The sequence below is a fragment of the Balaenoptera borealis genome, assembly GCF_965194805.1.
Source record: "Balaenoptera borealis genome assembly, chromosome: 12".
NCBI lineage: Eukaryota > Metazoa > Chordata > Mammalia > Artiodactyla > Balaenopteridae > Balaenoptera > Balaenoptera borealis.
The window spans coordinates 107689340-107711409 of NC_138869.1; the positions used below are offsets into that span (position 1 = coordinate 107689340).

The 22070-nt window shown below is 45.6% G+C and overlaps 1 protein-coding gene across 21 annotated transcripts in view; it reads left to right on the top strand.

Annotated features, from left to right (window-relative positions):
• The window catches only part of MYLK4 (myosin light chain kinase family member 4), a 93878-nt gene that overhangs the window by 60363 nt on the left and 11445 nt on the right, over window positions 1-22070 (top strand). For 15 of the 21 annotated variants that reach the window (XM_082345665.1, XM_082345663.1, XM_082345660.1 and 12 more), the window contains 9 exons: window positions 5862-5940; window positions 6173-6728; window positions 9523-9628; window positions 13445-13538; window positions 13613-13722; window positions 14615-14756; window positions 18988-19058; window positions 19833-19961; window positions 20609-20761. In XM_082345665.1, the coding sequence (XP_082201791.1) occupies window positions 6527-6728; window positions 9523-9628; window positions 13445-13538; window positions 13613-13722; window positions 14615-14756; window positions 18988-19058; window positions 19833-19961; window positions 20609-20761 (1007 nt within the window). In that variant the 5' untranslated portion in view covers window positions 5862-5940; window positions 6173-6526. The remainder of the gene's footprint in view (window positions 1-5861; window positions 5941-6172; window positions 6729-9522; window positions 9629-13444; window positions 13539-13612; window positions 13723-14614; window positions 14757-18987; window positions 19059-19832; window positions 19962-20608; window positions 20762-22070) is intronic. The other 6 variants (XM_082345670.1, XM_082345671.1, XM_082345672.1 and 3 more) reach the window with 1 other exon arrangement.

The following is a 22070-nucleotide window of genomic DNA, read 5'->3' on the forward strand; positions in this document are numbered from 1 at the left end:
GGGCAGGGTCGTGAGACTCCCCGGTGGGCCCCGGGCGCTGGTCGCTGCCGGCCGTCCCGCCACCCCGGGTGGCTGGGAAGCACCAGGTCAGAGCGCGGGGGAGTCTGGGCAGGTGGGGAAGGGGGTGGCACGGGGCTGCCAGGCAGAGTCTCGTGGGCAGCTTGTGGGAAAAGAGCAGGTACGAGTCGGAGGGCTGAGCATTCCCTGTTCGGGGCAGACAGAAGAGATGGCGGTGGGTAGGAAATCAGAAAATACGAATCTGGTATGAGATGTCTCAGGTGAGCTCATCCATCAGCAGTGAGACGAGGGAAAATAAAATCCTTATGATCCAAGTACCCAACGTGACTGGATCTTTAGGAGAAGACTTTTCCTTTGCTCCAGGTTAAATCTAACCAGTCCTTTCGAATCGACAAAGCCAGGCTGGAGAGGAGAGCGGAGGAGGCCTATGTTGCCAGTAGCCTGCGGCTCTGGTCCACAGCCTGGCCCCCGAGGGGGCAGGGCAGACCAAGGGCCGGCCTCTCCCGTAACCCTGGGTCTGCACAGCCCCGCTCAGCACCCACCTATGGCCACGGGGCCTCGGCCGCAGCAGGGCTTGTGGAGATAAGAAGACTCAAAAGTGTGTTCACATTAAGTGAAATCTGTGGCCAGGGGGGAGTAACCTGCCAGGACCTCTGAGCGGTGCTGGTCCCCATCCATCTTCTCTGGCTGGAGGCGCTGCCCCCTGTGCAGTGTGCTGCCTTTTTATGGAACCGTCCACGCAGCTTATGATCCAATGAAAGCAAAACTGCCCACGTCTCTTCCCTTGACAGAGCCTCCGATTAGACTTTCCTGAACCAATGCCTTTGATTCCGGGCCCTTTCTTGACATACACCCGTGAGGAGTCCTATTTCCTTGGTTTCTGGATGAAGCCTGTCCCTGGAATTGTGGACACACCAAGAGGCTTTAGTCTTCCATCTGATTATCCCCGATGTTTTCCGCAGCCTGGGGAGGGTGCACCCGCTGGGCTCTGAGGTCAGGGTCAGCACTTGCCTTGCTGCCTCCGTCAGATCCTGTCCTACCAGGCCCTGCACATCACAAAGGGGGTTGTATCAGCCAGGGACTTTAGGGAGCTTTCTCCTTAATGCCCAGGGAATCTGAGTGTGCCCTGAGGATGAAGAGAAATAGATTTCTCTCACAAGTGATCTCTACAGTCATCTTCTATGCTCAGGCGAGGAAACACGGTTTTAATGTTTCTTCTGAAAATTCCTCTCTTTGTCTTCTTTTAGCCTCTGTTTTTCTCTCTTCCCCACGAGGATTCTAATCAGAGTTTAACAAGGTCATTACAGTTGTTATAATTTTGCTTTTGTATTTCTAAGGCATAATGTTAAAATTACCAAACGTGTTCATCTTGGCATCTCCATAAGCAGTAATATACCCTCAGCTCAGGATTTATGCGGTTAGTTTAGTCGTGTCCCATTGTGATGTTAAGAAAACAGTTTTCTGAAGCAACTGTAGTCCCCAAATGCAGGGCTGTGGATGTCACTTAACATCAGCTAAGTGACGCAAAGAATGTGAATTAGTGGCAGGGTGCGCGTCAGGTGGTGCCTGGGGCCGTCCGGCTTTTCAGAGATGCAGCCTGACACACGGATGTTCTCGCCATGAGACCACCAGTCCGGAAAGCACTTCTTCCTTCGTGCACACGGGTTCACCAGGCACTTCTAGAACCCTGACCCTTCGTGTGGTGCTGGGGAAGAAGAGGTGCAGGGAAAGGTCTGTACCCCTGGGCTGGGGACAGTGCCATAACCCAGGAAAGGACCGTCCAGAGAAGGTAGCAACCATCTCAGTCTTTCTGTTATTTCAAAGCCATTTCAGGCTTGCTTCTTAAAATAGATTTTTATTGAATGGGCATGAAAGAGGGATTGGGCAAAGTTGTTCAATCGAATTAATTTCGCTTTTGGTTATCTCACCACTCAGGAAAAGTAGGGTTTTAGTGTTGGGCTGGTGGTACACGGCACACACCTGTGCACCCGTGTTGCTTCCTCTAAGGGTCTCGATTCCACGGCAACAAGCGAAACTACAACAGAGACAGGAGTATGAAGTGCATGCAGTTGGTTTACTCTGTCACAAAGGTCATCTGAAGAACGAATCCTGACCTCTTAAAAGCAGTACTTTGTAGGAGGTGGGGAAGAGTTTGCAAGAATTGAGCTGATAGCTCTAATTAGGTACTTGCCCTTGAACCTGCTAATTAGAATGATTCTTCTCTAAAGCACATATTTCAGAAAAGCAGAATGTGAGAAATAGTGTTATCTAGAGGAATGGTCTCCGAAGTATTTTGATTGTTCACTGCTATTGGCAAAATATTTTAAAGCATATGGCAATATTTTACTGTATTTATAAATGATATAAATGGATAAGCAATACATGTATACATACTTTTATAAACATTTCATATATTACAGACATAAATTATATGTGCTCAATATTACTAATACATATTTTCAAACATAAGTAAAATATACATTTGAAAAGAACGGAGAAAGAATAGAAATTAGTTCTGACATTTCCTCCATGCCCCTCAGAGACTAGCTGGACAAGCTTGGGAGCACAGGCCCACTCAGGACACCAGCCCGGAAACGGGACAGAGTAGAGAGGGCAGAACTGTGTTTTGAATACTTGGGTATTTGGGCCAAATCCCCTTTCTTCCCCGAGTCATTCTAAATCCACTGATATTATAAAAGGAATGGGGAAATGGTTACAAAAGGAATCCATGTGCAAATATATGAGTAATGATTAAGTGAACAAATTAATGAGTGACTGTGAGTGAAATGTGGCCTTCGTGCTCGTCTGGTCCATCAGCGTGAATTCAGCAAAGGACACGGTGTCTGACCTGATTTTTTTATCCCTTAGCAGACCGTGATCATAATCCTTCCAGGAGCTTCATGCTTCCAGCACTGACCAGTCCTCTTTAATCAGTACAGAATACGTTTCTTTTTGGAAAACAAACAAGATGTGCTTACACACCTGTACTTCCTATTTTAGCAACTTCTACATATAACTTGGAAACACTAAGAACGAACTTCGTACTGAAGTCGCTGTCCAGAAACAGAAAAGGAGAAAACGTCTTCTGTTTTTCGGGAACTCTTCAGTTCAAAGTTCCTCTAGATGTCAGTATGACCTAGGGAAATGAAAATATGATAGCCTGTGGCAATGAATAAAGACCTTCTTACGTTATCTAAATGGTGAATCATATCTGATATATAATTAAAGGAAAAAATGGTCTGGTTTGGAAGCTTGTTTCTTACCTTCCTCAGAACTGATAGTTCTCCTGTTGGTCAAATCAGAACACTGCACCCAGAGAGCGTCAGCACATCCTGTGGGCACCCACCATGGACACTGAGACGTCCCTGGAGGCAAACGCCTGGAGGCTTACAGCCAAATTCTCAATTTTACATATTTTGATAGACTGAAATTAACTGACACACCAGTTTTTGTTACTAAGCCCACCTTTGCTTTTACCATCACATTCACGCCACCCAGAATAAACCCAGGAGAAAAATGCCTGTCCACCAGGGGTTTTCACTGCAAAAGAGAAGCATTGAAAGACAAAGCTATAAAATATCTTTAAAAATTTGTTAAATTATCTTATCTGACTCATTTTCAAAATTGGAGTGAAATTCTCTTCCTCTCCTCTCTTCCATGTTTATTCTAATCTTTTGACCAATAAATATTTATTTCTTTACTAATTTGTTTCTATTTTATGCCGTTCTCTTTTAATCTTTTTTCTTGTCTCCTGTGTTGCTGGCTGTATGGTAGATATCCAATCAATATTAAAGATATACCTTGCCTATAAGCTTCTATTTCTTTTTTCAGAGTGACAGTACAGCTGTAGTTCAGAGTTAGGATCCTGGTTGTACCATTTCTGAATTATATAACCCTGTGAAATTACCCAACTTTATTATAAAATGGGGCTAATAGTATCTATCCCAAAAGGTTGCTATAAGGAACAAGCAATTAATAATGTAATGTGCTTAGAAATGTGCCTGGTATGTAATCAGTACTTAGTATATATTAGCCATCATCATTGTCATCACCATCATCACCATCACCATCATCACCCCCATCACCATCACCGTCACCATCATCACCAACACCACCATCACCACCATCACCATCATCACCACCATCACCATCATCACCAACACCACCATCACCACCATCACCATTATCACCAACACCATCATCACCACCATCACCATCATCACCCCCATCACCATCACCATCACCATCATCACCACCATCACCATCATCACCAACACCATCATCACCACCATCACCATCACTGTCACCATCATCACCACCATCACCATCATCACCAACACCATCATCACCACCATCACCATCATCACCAACACCATCATCACCACCATCACCATCATCACCAACACCATCATCACCACCATCACCATCATCACTCCCATCACCATCACCGTCACCATCATCACCACCATCACCATCATCACCAACACCATCATCACCACCATCACCACCATCACCATCATCACCAACACCATCATCACCACCATCACCATCATCACCAACACCATCATCACCTCCACCATCATTATATCCCTGGGCTAAGTGCCAAGGATTCAAAGATGAATCAGTCTTTTTGCCCACTTGAGGCCTATAATCTAGTGGGAAATTGATGAGAAAAAATGTTTAAGAAAATGTTGCAGTCTATACTGGGGTGGGAGTATGTGCTGATTGCTGTGCAAGTATAGAGGAGGGAAACTAAAGGACATTTTCCTGCCCTTTCACTTAAAAGAGAAAGTTCCAAACTCCTGGGCTCTAATCTATAATTTTGCTTTTCTGCAGATTTACTAAACATGCCTCTGTGTTTGAAGGTCCTTATCTGAAAAATGGAAATGCTCTGAACCTATGGGACTGCCCTTTGGATTGTTTAAAAGCACATTTATAATTTGTCTTGATATCTATGACCTGCACTTACATGGTGTTTCATGCTTGCAAGTCACCCTCAGGCAAATTTTACTCTCTTTCCAAAGAAAAAAAGACTGATTCTTTGGACATCCAAACAATTTCATTAACTTATAACGTATAACTTCAGAACTTGTGATAATTTGGGTGGATTGGGCTAATGTTTACCTTTTATGTGGTATTTTAAAAGGGTTTGCTTAGCTAATTCAGAGAGACCAGGACTGTGAGAAGAACGTTTATCTCCTTAGAAAGGGGCCATCTGTTCTCAGCAATGTAGAAGCCCCTTTTATAAAAGCTTACTTTACTCTCCTACTTTCTGGTTTACAAAACCCACTCACATATAGCCTCTCATTTTTATTTGATTTATATGTGAACTATATCAAGACAATACAAACAGAGGTCAAGGGTGACAAACACGTTACAATATCCTTTATCTATCCATGAAGATGGGCCTTCTTCTACAAACAATGCCAGAGTTTTACAAAATTTCTTTTAAAATAGTGAGGTCATTTGCTTTCAAATACTATAGTCTGTACAGGCCTTCATTAATTCAGGCTGTTCTGCCCTCTAAATTACTATTTATTTTGGTATTTTTTTCTGTGTTTGAATTGTGTAATATAATGGTTCTCAATATGGGGTGAGTTTGCCCACCGGAGACATTTAGCAATTTCTGGAGGCTTTTTTTTTGGCTATTACACCTGGGTGGGGGAGAGTACTGTGGGCTTCGGGTGGGCAGAGGCCAGAGATGTTGCTAAACGTCTTATAATCCTCGTGACATTCCCCATAACAAAGAATTCTCCAGCCCCAAGTGTCAGAAGTGCTGAGGTCGAGAGAGCCTGATGTGATGTGTAAGTCACATTACTCATTACTCAATCGTGTGCCCACAGGCTAAGGAGCAGTTGTGCTCACACCCCGGCCAGAAGGAAAGAGCACCAGCCAAAGGCAAAAGGACAGTGCCTCCCACAGGTAACCTTTTTATAAGACTAGATATTTGTGGGTCAAGCTCTGTTATACAAGTCGCGAGGTTGTTCTTGTTCAAAGGAAGTTACATGTTCGTGATGCCCTGTGTCGGGTGAAGTGCTGTTTGAATACCTTTGTTTGATTGGCTTTGGGTCCTACTAGTTACAAACTAGAAATTCTTTGGGGGCCCAGCTGTCAGTCCATTGGTCACGTTTTCTCCTACTTTGCTTCCCCAAAGCTTTTATCTGCCGATAAAGAGAAGCCTGTATAGAGATGCCATTCTGTGAAGCCAAAATTACACCGATCACATGCGTCCTCCGTTAAAACATTGTGTCCTATGGTGGCTTTTAGAGAGATCTTCCCAGAAGAACAATCTGAGAAAGAAACGTTTAATAAAGCTCAACATGAAACAGGCTTAGAAGACCCCTGCCTCTAGTTCAGAGAAGTTTCGCCGCATTTCATACAGAAAGACCACAGGATGAAATAGAAGATTTTGCTCTAAGAAATTCCACAGAGCCAAGAGAAAGCGAAGACGGGAGAGGCATTTCATGCCCAGAGAGACTGAGCCGACAAGAAAATAATAGCTCTGGGGATGATAAGCAAGGCTCTGCAGATAAAAATGAATGGCCAGTGTTCAAAGAAGAGAAAAATGGGCTTCGTTCTCAGGAAAAGCCTGGTGACCGAGAAGCTAAGGAAAAAGGAGAATCTGAAATTCCAGATGAAACAGTGCTGGACAAGAGTTCAAATAAAGAGCAGTGTGTTTATAGAACTGACAGTGGTCAATCCTATGAAAGGTAGGGTTTAAAGCATGTGCTTCCACAGCTGACGTTTTCTGCAGATCTATGCGCCATTGCAATTTAAGTCCATATCGGAGGGTAACTGAAGTGACTCTTTAAAGCAGTGGTGTAGAAGCCGCTTTCCCAGCTGTGTGGATTTTTCTTGGCCACGTTTTCTTGCCGTTATTTTTTCTTCTTGCCTGTGACATTTTCAGGCATTTTATTGTTTTCTAAGTCTTCTACCAAATGGTAGATGGATATAATGATTAGTAGTAATCACATCCAGTATTTTTTAAATATCAAGTAAAAGTTTCTTATTTTTAGCAGTATAGAGCACATCCTTCCTAAGATCGATAACTGAAAACTGATCACATTGATCAGATGTATAAATTGGCTGCTTCCCAAATATTGTGAGGATTGAGTACACAGTAGGTTATTGAATGATTCTTCATCAACCGTGAAGTTTCACATATAAATTCAGGCAATTATATAGCCAGCTAAAATGAATTAATCTACGTTATGAAGAGCCACAGAATCTGTTTGGAACAAAGAGCATCCCAATTCAAACATCTGTGGTATTTTTTAGGGATTTAAGACATAATTCTTATTTCTTTTTTTTTTTTTTTTGGCCTCCCCGCGCAGCTTGTGGAATTTTAGTTCCCTGACCAGGGATTGAACCCAGGTCCTCAGCAGTGAGAGCGTGGAGTCCTAACCACTGGAGCGCCAGGGAATTCCCCTTATTTCATTCTTAACTAATGTATTTTGGAAACTAATTGTAGAGAAGTCTAATTTTCCAAGAATTAAATGTAAACACTAATGTTTACTAAGAAAGTCCATCACTGCAGAGATGTTTTTAGTAAGGTCTGGAGCTATTGGGAAACTTAAATTAGGTCAATTCTTTCACCAGTAAAGGCTGACTCTCACTGCTGTTATTATTCAGAGACCATTGCTCCTTTGATTTTGCTTTAACGTGGTCACTTCTATCTTCTTTAAGGAAAGGAAGTGAAAAATGAATTTCAAATTAGTTAGGGAGTCATAAAATGACTGCCTTTGTAAAGGGTCAGTGGACCTACTTGGGGTCACTGCGAGGCTGTTAGGGAGGGTCTCCGGGACGCTGGTCATCTCCGCCTGTAACCGTGCTGCTTGCGATGATGGGGACACATCCTGCTTCATCTCACCCCAAACACTGACATCGCCAACTCCCCATCACGAAGCCTACGTCCCTGCAGCAAAGCATCGTCTTGAGGAAGCTTTAGTGCTCAGAAATTTGGCCATCTGAAAGTTTTCTCCCGGAAACTTTGAGAGCTGTGGCTGGATTTTATTTTCCAGGTGTATCAGCAGCATAAAAGCTATTTTCACATCCCGAACCACAGGAAAGTCAGCGACAGGACCTGTTTTGCAGAACTCTGATCCAACAGAGCCCTCGGACGTCAGTAAGCAGAGAGGGGCGGAGGTGAGCTTGGTCCAGGAGAACAAGAAGAGCAGAATAGATGCGGCAGGTGCAGGTGACAGATGCACATGGAGGACACAGGAAGCCGGAGGCGCCGGGGGCACCAACAAGACAAAGTCCTGGGGTTCCCTGGAGCAAAGACCCCCCAGGCAGCAAGATCTGGTGACCCCCCTGGGTAGGAAACGGCTTTTGTTCCAGCCGTTTAAAGCTCCCTAACCTTTCCAGCAAACATTTCCGACTAAATTTCACTTAGCCTAACAGCCTGAAGGAGACGTCATGCCACATTGATGCCATTTGTGTTCATAACTCAATCACTTTTGGGGTTTTTTTTGGTCTGAAGAGACGAATGCCACCAAGAGAATTCTTTCCTACCTTCTTCACTTTTCAGCATATTTATGGTGTGAAGGGAGAATGCCCCCATCAAATCAATTGCCCAGAGATTTATATTATCTGAATCTTAAAAAACACTTGGCAAAGTACCTAGCTCAAGATAAGTGCTCAAGAATTACATTTTGAATAAATGTAAATTTTTGAAAGCAAAGTTATTATCTACTCACTTCCCTTTGTACCCTTTGTACCCTTTGTACACATGTAAGAAGCTGCACGCAGTAGATGTTTAAGTAATGAATAAATGGGGAAATGAATAGGTTCACGGCAAGCAAATTTTAACAGCAGTAACCATGGAAAAGTAAAAAGGATACTGGAAGAATATTAGTGAGTAACTATGTATTTTAGAACTGAGCCGGACTGGAGGTTAGATGCTTAGGCTGGAAGGTGGAAAGCGGGAGAAATTTGAGAGCTGTACAATATATACTTCGCCAGTTTTACTGGGTGTTTTATTTCAGCCAGGAAAAATGCATCTGTGTGCCTTAAATGTGTCTTGAATACTGGCTAAAATATTTTGGAAAGTCATATATAGTAATATCAAAACTGTCAATGACATGAAGAAATTTTTCATCTTTTTCTCTGTGCCTTAAAGAAAATAATGGAGTTTATCAGTGGTGCTTTTAAAAAAATGGGTCAAACAGTTTCTGGGGTTTGTGTTCAAATGTCTCCAGTTTGGAAGTATTACCTGTTTGGACTGTACAGGGCTTGGAGATTTTCAGTTGTTTGACGTTTCTGAAAGCTGCCCTGAGGGAGATAGATGCCACGGTTCAGAGGCCCTGACACCCTTTCTCAAAGGTGTTGCGCGTCACCTTCATGAGCCATAAATCCTAACATGAAATGAAAACTTACATTCCCTGGATCATTAGAAATAAAACAGGTGGCCCATTGTGTTTTATTATTAAATGAGCACATTTGCACTCAGGCCCAGGCTTGGCCCTCGGGCCGCTTCTCACGCGGCCCTTCTCTCACCTCCAGACGAGGCCTGGGCACCGCCTGCGCCGTTTGATCACCGCATCGTGACAGCCAAGCAGGCCGCCGTCAACAGCTTCTACACCGTGAGCAAAACAGAAGTCTTGGGAGGGTGAGTAGCGCTCAGCTTCAATACTCTCTCGACGAAAGAAGAAAGAAGAGTGCTTTCTAAGAGAGAGGTCTTTTTTTGTTGTTTCAATTCTTATAAGTGTTTTTATTTTTATTGTTTTAGTTTTTGTACTGCTTTTTCATGTTTTAAATTTTTATTTTATATTGGAGTATAGTTAATTTATAATGTTGTGTTAGTTTCAGGTGTACAGCACAGTGATTCAGTTATACATATACATATATCTATTCTTTTTCAGATTTTTTTCCATTATAGGTTATTACCGAATATTGAGTAGAGTTCCCTGTACTATTCAGTGGGTTCTTGTTGCTTATCTATTTTATATATAGTAGTGTGTACATGTTAATCCCAAACTCCTAATTTATCCTCCCCCCACTGCCCCGCCTTTCCCCTTTGGTAACCATAAGTTTGTTTTCTATGTCTGTGGGTCTGTTTCTGTTTTGTAAATAAGTTCGTTTGTATCATTTTTTTAGATTCCACCTATAAATGATATCCTATGATAATTTGTCTTTGTCTGACTTACTGCACTTAGTACGACAATCTCTAGGTCCACCCATGTTGCCGCAAATGACATTATTTCATTCTTTTTTATGGCTGAGTAGTATTCCATTGTGTATATGTACCACATCTTCCTCATTCATCTGTCGATGGACACTTAGGTTGCTTCCATGTCTTGGCTATTGTAAATAGTGCCGCTATGAACAAAGAGACGGATCTTGAGAATTTCATAAGTGTTTGCCAGTCTCAACCAGAGAACCGGACACATCATAAGCAAACATTTTAAGAGATGTTAACCATTTCTGAAAATCGTCACTGATGCCGGAGAGGTTGATGTGGTGACTACCCTCCACATTTAACATCTACTTCACTTCCTGTGCTGTCGTGTCTGGAGTGAGTCCCCAGAAGGTTTAGAAGCTTGAAAACCGAGGAACAGAATGTAGAAATGAGCGAACACTGTATTTCTCATGGCACGTGTTTGTCATTGTTGGTTTCCGTTTGTGCTGTTACCGTATGAGTTACTATTATTACTGTATTTCAGTCGGTTACTTGCCTCTCAGAAGGACTTATTGGCAGGACATCCACATCTCCCTGAAGAAGGAAGAGTCAGGTCTATCGGGGGCAGGTCCATCACTGGGGGAAGTTCCTTCTTCAGTCACAATCACCCTGTGAGATCTTGGAACTTAAGGCTTAAATTATTCAGTTGACTCCCATCAGCATATCCATGTAAAATAGGAAGAGGAAAACAGAACATTTATACAAATATATAGATATTTACTTACCAACACAGGGAAAACCCGCGTGGCTACTACAGAGCGCGTTCCTGCCTGTGGTCCTTGGGGGTGAGGTTGATTTTGCAAAGCCCCTCCCCCCTCTTCCCATCCCATTTACCTTTTGCCCTTTGTCGCGCGGATGCACCTGAACTTCCTCCTCCTCGGCCGGCCGGCTGATCCATTGTGGTGAAGGCCCCTCAGCCTGTGAGGATGGGCTGAGGGGGAAAGGGATACTTGGGTGGCAAGCCAGCGACTGTTTCTCTAAAGGAGAGAAGTTATTTGCAGAAGCGGCTTTGAAACAACCGCCAGGGTTTGCGCGTGCTTCTGGTCGAGGTTTGTCAGTGACTCTTAGAGTTTCCTTCCTGCCCCTTTGGGCAGCGTTCGCTCTTCTTTGTCATCCTGCAGGCAGGACCAGCTGCCCATCACCCCCTGTTCTGGGCTCAGTAAGTAAGTTAGGGGAACACAGTCAGATGTGTACGTTTGCCTCAAAACGCAAAGAGGTCATCAGCAGGTGGACCTCCTTCTCAGTAGTAGGAGAGTCAAGATGCAGCAAATCATCCTGCACTTTGGGCAGAGCTATTGCACCATGGCAAGGATCCCTGGACCCTGCATGCGGTGTCAGGCCCCTGAATTTTCCTGGGGTTCATCTCCCCCGTGGCCTGTAGGGGGATTAGAGTCCCTGCTCACCCCGTTCAGTTAGCATGAGGTTATCAGCCTGGTGGACCAGCAGGGACCCTGTGAGGTCACCTCATCACTCAAGGCTTTGCAGAATAAACCAGGCCCGAGAGACGGACGGGGTAGTCCTAAAGCAAAACAGTGATGTGGCACCACTGCTGGGCCAGGCTGTCCTGGGGGCCGTTGCTAATTAAGAAACAAGCCCTTTCGTAATGAACAGCCACATCTGAAGCGCCTGGGGCTGTAGGTTCATGAGCTCCAGGAAAGAGACCACGCCTGGGCCGCTGGGTGGGATTGAAGTCACACTTGGCTGTGCTTACGGACCCATCTGCTTCTGTTCAGGGAGCGTGGCTGAGTCGGGTGGATGCGGTGCCCTCACCCCGACTCCCACCCCGTCACCGTTGCAGCAGCCCTCCCTCTGCTGTGGGCTTCTGGCCACGACGCTGGGGAGCTCTCTTTCTGCTCCTGCGTGCGGCCAGTGCGACACAGGCAGGCACGTGGGTTCCAGTTATTTCACTAAATCGGGCATCACAGCAAGCAAGTCAAATCTGAAGGTTGTTCTTGAGTGTGCATTTCGGTATGTGAGGATATTTGAAAGAAGCTGTCTTAAGAAGTATATTTAGAACTTCCCTGGTGATGCAGTGGTTAAGAATCCACCTGCCAATGCAGGGGACACGGGTTCGAGCCCTGGTCTGGGAAGATCCCACATGCCGTGGAGCAACGAAGCCCGTGCGCCACAACTACTGAGCCTGCGCTCTAGAGCCCGCGAGCCACAACTACCGAGCCCAAGTGCCACAGCTACTGAAGCCCACGCGCCTAGATCCCGTGCTCCGCAACAAGAGAAGCCACCGCAGTGAGAAGCCTGCTCGCCACAACCAGAGAAAGCCCACACGCAGCAACGAAGACCCAACAGATCCAAAAATAAATAAAATAAAAATAAATAAATTTATTAAAAAAGAAGAAGTATATTTAAATTTATATCCAAGCTAAACTGTCACAAAATCTCACAGGTGATTATGTAATACGTATTTTGATTAAATGTGTCTATATGCAATTTTGTTATTACTTCTTACTTATTTATATGCAGTTTCCAAAAGTAATCTGATATGCCTGACCTACAGCCTGTATCACTCATATGCTTACGAAGCCTAGCTTGTTACATTCATATGTATTCATAAAGACTCTATTTTTTCTATGATGGAAGTTCTCAAATTTTAGGGTGCATATGAACCACCCAAGGGGTGTCGTGAAAGTGCAGCTTCTGGGGCCTCCCCCGGCCTTCCTGCATCAGTAGGGCTGGAGTAGGGCTGGGACATTGCCCCCCAGGGAATTCTGATGCCAGTGGCCTGTATCAGAACTTGACGTGTTCTAGGAGATTTTTTTTAAATTAATTAATTAATTAATTAATTAATTAATTTTTCGCTGTGTTGGGTCTTCGTTGCTGTGCACAGGCTTTCTCTAGTTGCAGTGAGCGGGGCTTCTCATTGCAGTGGCTTCACTTGTTGTGGAGCATGAGCTCTAGGTGCGCAGGCTTCAGTAGTTGTGGCTCGCGGCCTCTAGAGCGCAGGGTCAGTAGTCATGGCGCATGCGCTTATTGCTCCACGGCATATGGGATCCTCCCGGACCAGGGCTCGAACCCGTGTCCGCTGCATTGGCAGGTGGATTCTTAACCACTGTGCGACCAGGGAAGTCCCTGTTCTAGGAGATATTGGCTACAGCACGTGCATAACAGGCTTGCTCATTCAAAGTCAAAAAGAGGGGTGCCGGCCAGCTGTATTGTCCACTGGGCAGTGACTGGAGCAGGGCCCTGGTGGGGACAGACCCTCATGCTGGGCCTCGTCCTCTTCTCCGGCAGGGGGTGCTTCGGCCAGGTTCACAAGTGTGAGGAGAAAGCCACAGGTCTGAAGCTGGCGGCCAAGATCATCAAGACCAGAGGCATGAAGGACAAGGTAAGGGCTGTGCAGTGTGGACCCCACCTGGATGTTGTCCTCACGGCGCTAAACCTGCCCTTCCCTCTTCCCAGGATGAAGTGAAGAATGAGATCAACGTCATGAACCAGCTGGACCACGTGAACCTCATCCAGCTCTACGACGCCTTCGAGTCTAAGAACGACATCGTCCTGGTCATGGAGTAGTATGTCCCCCGCCACTGCCCCAAACCTCCACACACAACCAGGGCCCCTTTATACGCGGCTGCAGCTCTGTCCTGCCTCGGAGCTGCTGGACCATGCTGGGGCGCCCTGATTCTGACTTGCATGTGTCAGAATCTCATCCACTTCGGGAAGGAAATTACTCAGGAATTGACGTCTCCATGTGAGATTTTGTTGATAAGTAGCAGGACGACAACAGAGATTTAGCTTTATTTCCAAGCTGCACTGTCAAAACCCCAGCTTAACTCTTGTTCTGGGTAACCTGGAGGAAAGTGAATCTTGAACTGCATCTCACCTTTGACCTAATTGCTAATACAAAGTTCATGTCAAACTCTTATAAGTAGGGCTAAGAAGCTTCTGTTTCAAATTACTTTTATAAAAACGTAGTAAGTGTTTAGTTAGAAAGTGAGTCATTCTGACACTGAATCGGTGTTTGTGATTCACATCATTTCCCCACCCCTAGCCCCCCTTTTGGGTTTTGTTTATCACTGTGCAATGGGGATTTTGGATGATAAAATATCCAGCATCAGCCACATAGAAGCATTTTACCACTGAAATCAGTCTAACCTTCCCGTGGTATTTGGAATCCCTCTCCCTGCCTTCTTAGCACCCTCTTCATCCTCCATATGCATTAGGAGACGGCAGAGATGGACCCATCCCAGAGCTGTAGCCACTGGATGAGAGGGCTTTGAGACTTTCCATCTGTGAAAGTGATGGTGGCTCAAATAAGGGCCTTCCAACGTAAGAGGCATCTAACTGAGAAGGTAGAGACATAGCTGCCCACACACCTGTTGGAAGGGTCAGAGAGGCTCAGACATGAGAAAGACGTGCTCATCAGGAGGTCGTGACTCAGGACGCCCCCCTCTTTCCCTGCAGTGTGGACGGAGGGGAGCTCTTCGACCGCATCATTGATGACAACTACAATCTGACCGAGCTTGATACCATCCTGTTCACCAGGCAGATATGTGAGGGGATAAGACACATGCATCAGATGTACATCCTACACTTAGACCTGAAGGTAGCGTGTGTTTTGCATCATCTGAAATGTAAACCCTTCCCAAACCCTCCCCTCAGTGAGTGGACTTGAATCAGGGGGTGTTGTTGGGTACTGTACACCAGCTCGGGAGATTGATCCTGTCACTAGGTACATATTCAGGAATTTGAAAATCTGGATTCTTAGCCTCATCTCCCCATTCTCAACTTCTCTCACCTCCTAATATGTGCATGTCTCCATCTGTAGGGAACAGCTATTCAGATTCTTGTAACTTGCCTTTGTTAAAGGAATTCACATGGGGGATGGTTTCCACCACCACCACCCCCATCATCGCCACCACCATCACCATCATCACCACCACCATCACCACCATCATGACCATCACCATCATGGCCACCATCACCACCACCACCACCATCACCATCATCGCCACCATCACCACCACCATCACCATCATCACCATCATTGCCACCACCACCACCATCACCATCATTACCACCATCATGACCATCACCACCACCATCACCACCACTACCACCACCATCAACACCACCATCACCACCACCATCATGACCATCACCACCACCATCACCATCATCACCACCACCATGACCACCATCGCCATCATCACCACCATCATGACCATCACCAGCACCACCACCATCACCATCATCACCACCACCATCATCACCACCACCACCACCACCACCACCATCACCATCATCACCACCACCACCACCATCACCATCATCACCACCACTACCATCACCATCACCACCACCACCATCACCATCATCACCACCACCATCATCACCACCACCACCACCACCATCACCACCACCACCATCACCATCATCACCAACACCACCACCACCACCATCACCACCACCACCATCACCATCACCACCACCACCACCACCATCATCACCACCACCATCACCACCACCACCATCACCACCATCACCACCATCACCACCACCATCACCATCATCACCACCACCACCACCATCACCATCATCACCACCACCACCATCACCACCACTATCACCACCACCACCACCACCATCATCACCACCACCACCATCATCACCACCACCACCACCACCATCACCATCATCACCACCACCATCAACATCATCACCACCACCACCACCATCATCACCACCACCACCATCACCATCATCACCACCACCACCACCATCCCCATCATCACCACCACTACCATCACCATCACCACCACCACCATCACCATCATCACCACCCCACCACCATCACCACCACCACCATCATCACCACCACCACCATCACCATCATCACCACCACTACCATCACCATCATCACCACCACCACCACCATCATCACCACCACCATCACCATCATTACCACCACCATCACCACCACCACCATCACCATCATCACCACCACCACCACCACCATCACCACCACCACCACCACCATCATCACCACCACCACCACCACCATCACCACCACCACCACCATCATCACCACCACCATCACCACCACCACCACCACCATCACCATCATCACCACCACCATCACCACCACCACCATCACCATCATCACCACCACCACCACCACCATCACCACCACCACCATCACCATCATCACCACCACCACCATCACCATCACCACCACCACCACCACCACCACCATCATCACCATCATCACCACCACCATAATAACCACCACCATCACCATCACCACCACTACCACCACCATCATCATCATCACCACCACCACCACCACCACCATCACCACCATTATCACCATCAGCACCATCATCACCATCACCAACACCATCACAGCATCCGTGTTGCATCCTCTCATTATTAGGATGAGTAGGTGGGAGAATTTTAGATAACTCAGAATTTCCTGGTTGTAGCCAAACTTTCCAGCTCTCCAAGAATTCCCTGCACTCTCCTAAAACCTTTTAGGAAACTGAGGACTTTAGGGATTGTTTTTCTACAGGCATACTAGAGCACAGAGGAGAAACCTATGGCAGAATGGGATACAGGGCAGCCAGAGGGAGGTGCTAAAAGGGCGAGGGGCAGAAGGGTGGCAGGGTGGGGCTGGGCAGCACCCTGGGAACAGTGGAAAGCCTGTGGCAACAGCGGGGAGCCAAGCCTTCTTTCTCCTCTTACTTAATGAGCCTTTCCTTTTGCTCTCTCTCCCATTATGAAGTCCCTAGAATTGGACTGTGCATAGTTACAACCAGTGAAAGACCAATAACTCCGACCAGCTCTAATTTCATAAAGTTCATCTTCTTGTGTGGCTCAGTCATTTTCTCATTTCCCTGTTTGCACAGCATGACAGTGAGATAAAATATATATTCTGTGTAACATACCATCTACTGCAAGTCATCAGGGATTGCAGAGCTGAATAAATTTAACTTCCTTAAATAGGTTTCCATGGGCCGCTGCTCCTCTAACTTGGCTTCCCTTACTCTCTTGATTTATGTCCTTTGCCTCTCCCACTCACAGGGCAGGAGGAAGCGATATATAAAATGACAAAGTCAGAGGTTAAAAATCATTTGCGAAGCCCGTGGCTATGAACTGGTTTGATAATGCATATTTTCACGGAGCATTTTCATTGAGTGTAGATATTCTACAAATATCCCTAAAGGGGTTTGATTGGCAATTGAAATGAGGACCTGACCTGTCATAAGTCAAACAACTCCATATGTGGCTTCATAATGTTGATTGAGGACTTGCAACGGGCAATTTTAGCTGTGGCTTGTATGTAAAGATCATAATAAAAGCGACAGCTGGATGAATCATTAAGGGTCAGGCATCCCTTTCAGAAAGCTCCTTGGAAGGAAAGGGGCCCAAAATATTGAATGCTTGTCACTATGTAGGGGAGATTATAGGTGGCTTAAGAATGGTCTCCTTTATATATATTTTGTGTTTTGCAAAACTTATTCAATGAATATGCTTTAATTTCATAATTAGGAAAAAAATTTAACTTTTTAAAGTGCCCCCAGAGCTGTTTCTTTACATTCTGCATGCAAATATTTTATGTCACGGTGCTCTTTGGCAATTGGACAGCTTTATACATGATCGATCAGTTATTTAAGCATGAGGCCAAATCTTCTTGTATAGCACCAACTTCTCCATAAGTCGCCTTTTCTTATAGACATCTGTTTTAGAGATATTTTAGAAAAAGGCTTCCAAAGACATTATGCCCAACCAAATGGACTGTTGCTTATCGGCAAGGTGACACTAGGTCATTTCGTAAAGTGTTTCTGAGTTTCTGATCTCATTCTAACCTCTTCTCTACCTAGACAGGCAGGGGAGGAGCAGCCATGATCCCACCTGAAGGACGGGACACGAATCCTGGGGATTTGGCAACTTGGCTAACCCCCCCTTCCCCCCAGCACTTAGGGAAGGGTTGGGGTTAATTAGAGCTTGGAAGTTTCAGGCAATTCTTTGAAAATTTTATTTCTCTTTTATGGATGACCTTGACTTTAAAACAAATCCCTTATTTTTCCCAGACCTCGGTTTTTCTGTCTTAACAAAGGTAGGCACACTTGTAAGACATTCTGTAAACACTGAGTTGTAGTGCTACCTACCTTTCTCCTCCTCACCCTGAGACTGTCCGGTTGGCGGGGCAAAGTCTTTCCAGACTCAAACTCCAAGGGAACACTTAGTCAAGGGTTTTAGGCACTGAGACCAAACTCAGCAAAACTCTGGAATTGCTGAGAAGGAAGAGCGAGCGGGGGTGAGGGAGCCCTCCTTTTACATGTGACTTTCCCACAGATTGAGCACAAGGGGAGTCTGGAGGTCAGGGCCGTTCTCATTACAGTGCATATTCAGTGTGGCTGGTGGAATGAATCAGGCCATTTCTCCTGGAACTCATAAATCCTCAGGAAAAATATTCCTCCAAGAAGGGGAAATTCATACTTAATAATTTTAGGGGGCAGATGTCAAGGCTGAGATGGCCCCCACCAGTCCGTTTGGAAAGTCCTGAGGCAGTAGGCCTCGGCCTGAACTCAGGCGTGATCGTCGGCGGCAGAGCTGGGGAAGGGATGGGCAGGGCCAGGCGAGCTAGGCAGGGGACCTCCAGCCTTGTCCACCACATAATTAAAGGAGAAAATACCCACGCAGACAAGCCAGCCCCAGAGGGAAAGGCCTGATATGTTTTTCCCGAGCATCGTTGTATTTTTAGTTGTGGTTCAGGGACAATTTGAGTGAAGGATGGTTGTTTTCATTGCTAATGTGTCTCTTTCTCCTGGCAGCCTGAGAACATCCTGTGTGTGAATCGGGATACTAAACAAATAAAAATTATTGACTTTGGATTGGCCAGAAGGTATGTCAATTTGGACATAGGTGTATGAACTGAGTTAGGGAGCATGATGGGTGCTCTTTCTTTGCAAAGAAAAATCTGATCTACCCCTTGGTTTCATATCCCCATTTAGAATTAACCAGAGTTATGTTTCAGCTTTACCTTGCTGGCTTCAGAATTTGAACGTTTAGGAGTTTCCACAGTGCACGCAAGAAAAATACGGAATATTAAAACCTAATATAGTGCAGTTATTAAACTTGAAGACATTAATTCAGGATTTGTAAGAGTTTGTCTTAGTCTTTTATATTTGTTCCATGTGTAAAGAGAATATTTACTTAAAAAAATTAATAGTGTGAGCAAGATTGCAAAGGGTTCTGGCACAGATAAGCTTCTTAAGGGAGCAAAGACTTTGCATGGACCTCAGCGCATTAGTGAAAATATTAAATGGTCGTAAATTACCGCATCTTCTTTATTCATTAAAACAGGCTCATTCAAGCCATCAACACGTCACAGTCTGTATCACTGCTCCTTTTGTCGTGTTCCATAATTTGTGCTCGAAATTATTCCAAGTGGCTTTTCTCACAATAATTTCAGATTATTAAGGCTTTCTAGTGGGAAGCTTCTTTACAAGTTTTGGACACCAGCTCTTCAATATGTGATTTCCTTTAGCGTCTCTTTATTTTAAATTTGCTGTGTGGCTGCAGTTCTTTTGCTTGTAGACTGCATCCTTTGCATTTCCGTGCTTTTTGACTTTTGATTGACCCTCTTCATTCCTCTGCATTGTCTCCTAAATTTCAGATACAAACCCAGAGAGAAGCTGAAGGTGAACTTCGGAACTCCAGAATTCCTCGCCCCTGAAGTTGTGAACTATGATTTTGTTTCCTTTTCCACGGACATGTGGAGCGTGGGAGTCATCACTTACATGCTGTAAGTGGACCCCCAGCCCCTCTGACGCTTGTTCTCAATCGCCCCGCATATTCTATTTGCTATTTTGAATAAAAACCCTAATTTAGGTCTTTCGAAAATAAATAACTCTGTTCCATAGTCAGATACTTCCTGGGTTCTGCTGACTCCCGCGGGTGAAAGGAGTCAACTCTTTCCCTGTACATCCCCTGGAAAAGTAAAAGGATGTCTTCTTCATTCATCACCCTAACCCTAGGACAACACCTAGTGCCCCCAAAGAAGTTAGAAAAAAACAACCGCCCCCAAACTTGTGTCCTGATCCCTGAAATGACTGAGTAGCCGTACTCTTCAGAAGTGGCGTTCCCGGCAGTTGCCACCTGCGGATGTGACAGCACTTTGCTAGCTGTAAAGTGCTTTAAAAAGACAGTTTTACTCTTCTCTGAGATTCATATCTGAGGGTAGCTGCCGCCTTCATTGTGACCTTGTTTAAGTTAGGAGTTGGGTGGGAGACATAACATTTTCTCGATTGCAAAAACATATTATAAAATTATGCTTAATTCTTGGTGATTTGCCTTCTTTCAGTTTTAAAGGACAGAACCAAGAAGGCAACTTATCTGTACAAGGTTTGAAGGTGTTTAAAGACTACTCACCCCGGACGCCGTGTCTTACAGACTCAGCGGTTTGTCCCCCTTCCTGGGAGATAACGACGCCGAGACCCTGAACAACATCCTGGCCTGCAGGTGGGATCTGGAGGATGAAGGATTTCAGGACATCTCGGAGGAGGCCCGGGGGTTCATCTCCAAGCTTCTGATCAAGGAGAAGAGGTGATCACATCCACTCTGTGCTCAGGAAGAAGTAGGGGTAACAGAGACGCACGCTCCACCAGGGTTGTGAGAACTCATGTCAGAGAACTATCCCCCCCTCAGTGACATCTGTGATGCACCTGCAGAGTCGTAGTTAGAATGAGTTTGATGCTCTTGACCCAGTTTCCTGAGATCTGGGACTGCCATGGTCACGAGGCTTGAATGGGGCTGCAAAAACCCATCCTTCTGCCTTTTCCAACAAGGCAGTTAGGGTCTCTTGCTGGACCTCTGTGCACTCACCCTCAAAATGAAGGGTTTGGGACAAGTTATTCCCATGATCCCTTTCACATCTACGAGGCACATGTGGCTCCATGTAGGTGAACACTTGATGATCATTTCATTTGAGAGCCTGCTATGGACAAGACTGTACCAACTGCCTTACAGACATTATCTCTTTAACCCCACCCAGCTCCATGGGTGGAAGTTATCAATAATATTCTATGCATGAGACTCCAAGATCATACGGCTAGTTAAGTGGCAGAACCGATAATCAACGCAAGGCCGTGTTATGTATTACATGGACTTCTATTTTTCTGCCCTGCTAAAATCACATAATTCAAAATTCAGTGGATGAAGAGTAGTGATACTGAAATATAGGGGCTTGCATTTTAGAACCATGGGGGTGATGGGGGTCAGGGAACGGCAGGGGTAACGGGTCTGGTGCGGAGCCTGACATACTCCTTCATGCGGCACTTAACTGACTATCTCCAAGCTGCCAGGAAATATGTCTGGGGCTTTGAGAACAGATGTATAAAGCCCAGTCCCTGCCTTTAATTAAGTCACGAGCTAATAGAAGACACGGGTATATTTTAAAAGAGGCAGTGAAATGTGGTTAACATTTATTAAAGATGGAGTGTATTGACACGGGCCAGAACTGAGCCTGAAAGGTGTGGAGGGCTTAGCCCGGCTGGAGTGTCAATCGGAGAGCTCTTTAGAGCCAAGAAAGATAAGGAAGGACAGCATCACTGTCTGTATATTGTACCAGCATCGCTGATGATGTAACCAGCATCGCTGTCTGTACATTGCTGAATGCCAGCAGAGAACAGATGCAAAATGTCATCTCCGTCAAATCTTTGGAGGCTGAGAAATCCACACTTACTGCGAACCTATGTTACACACGTGCTCTTATGTGTCAGCTGGTTTAATCCTCCAGCTGATCCTGTGGCATGTGGATGCTGTCACAGTTACTTTCCAGATGAGGGAGCTGAGGCTCAGAGCAGGGAAGCAGCGGCCCAGCTGGCTCAGGGGCTCCAGCACCCTGGCTCTGCCC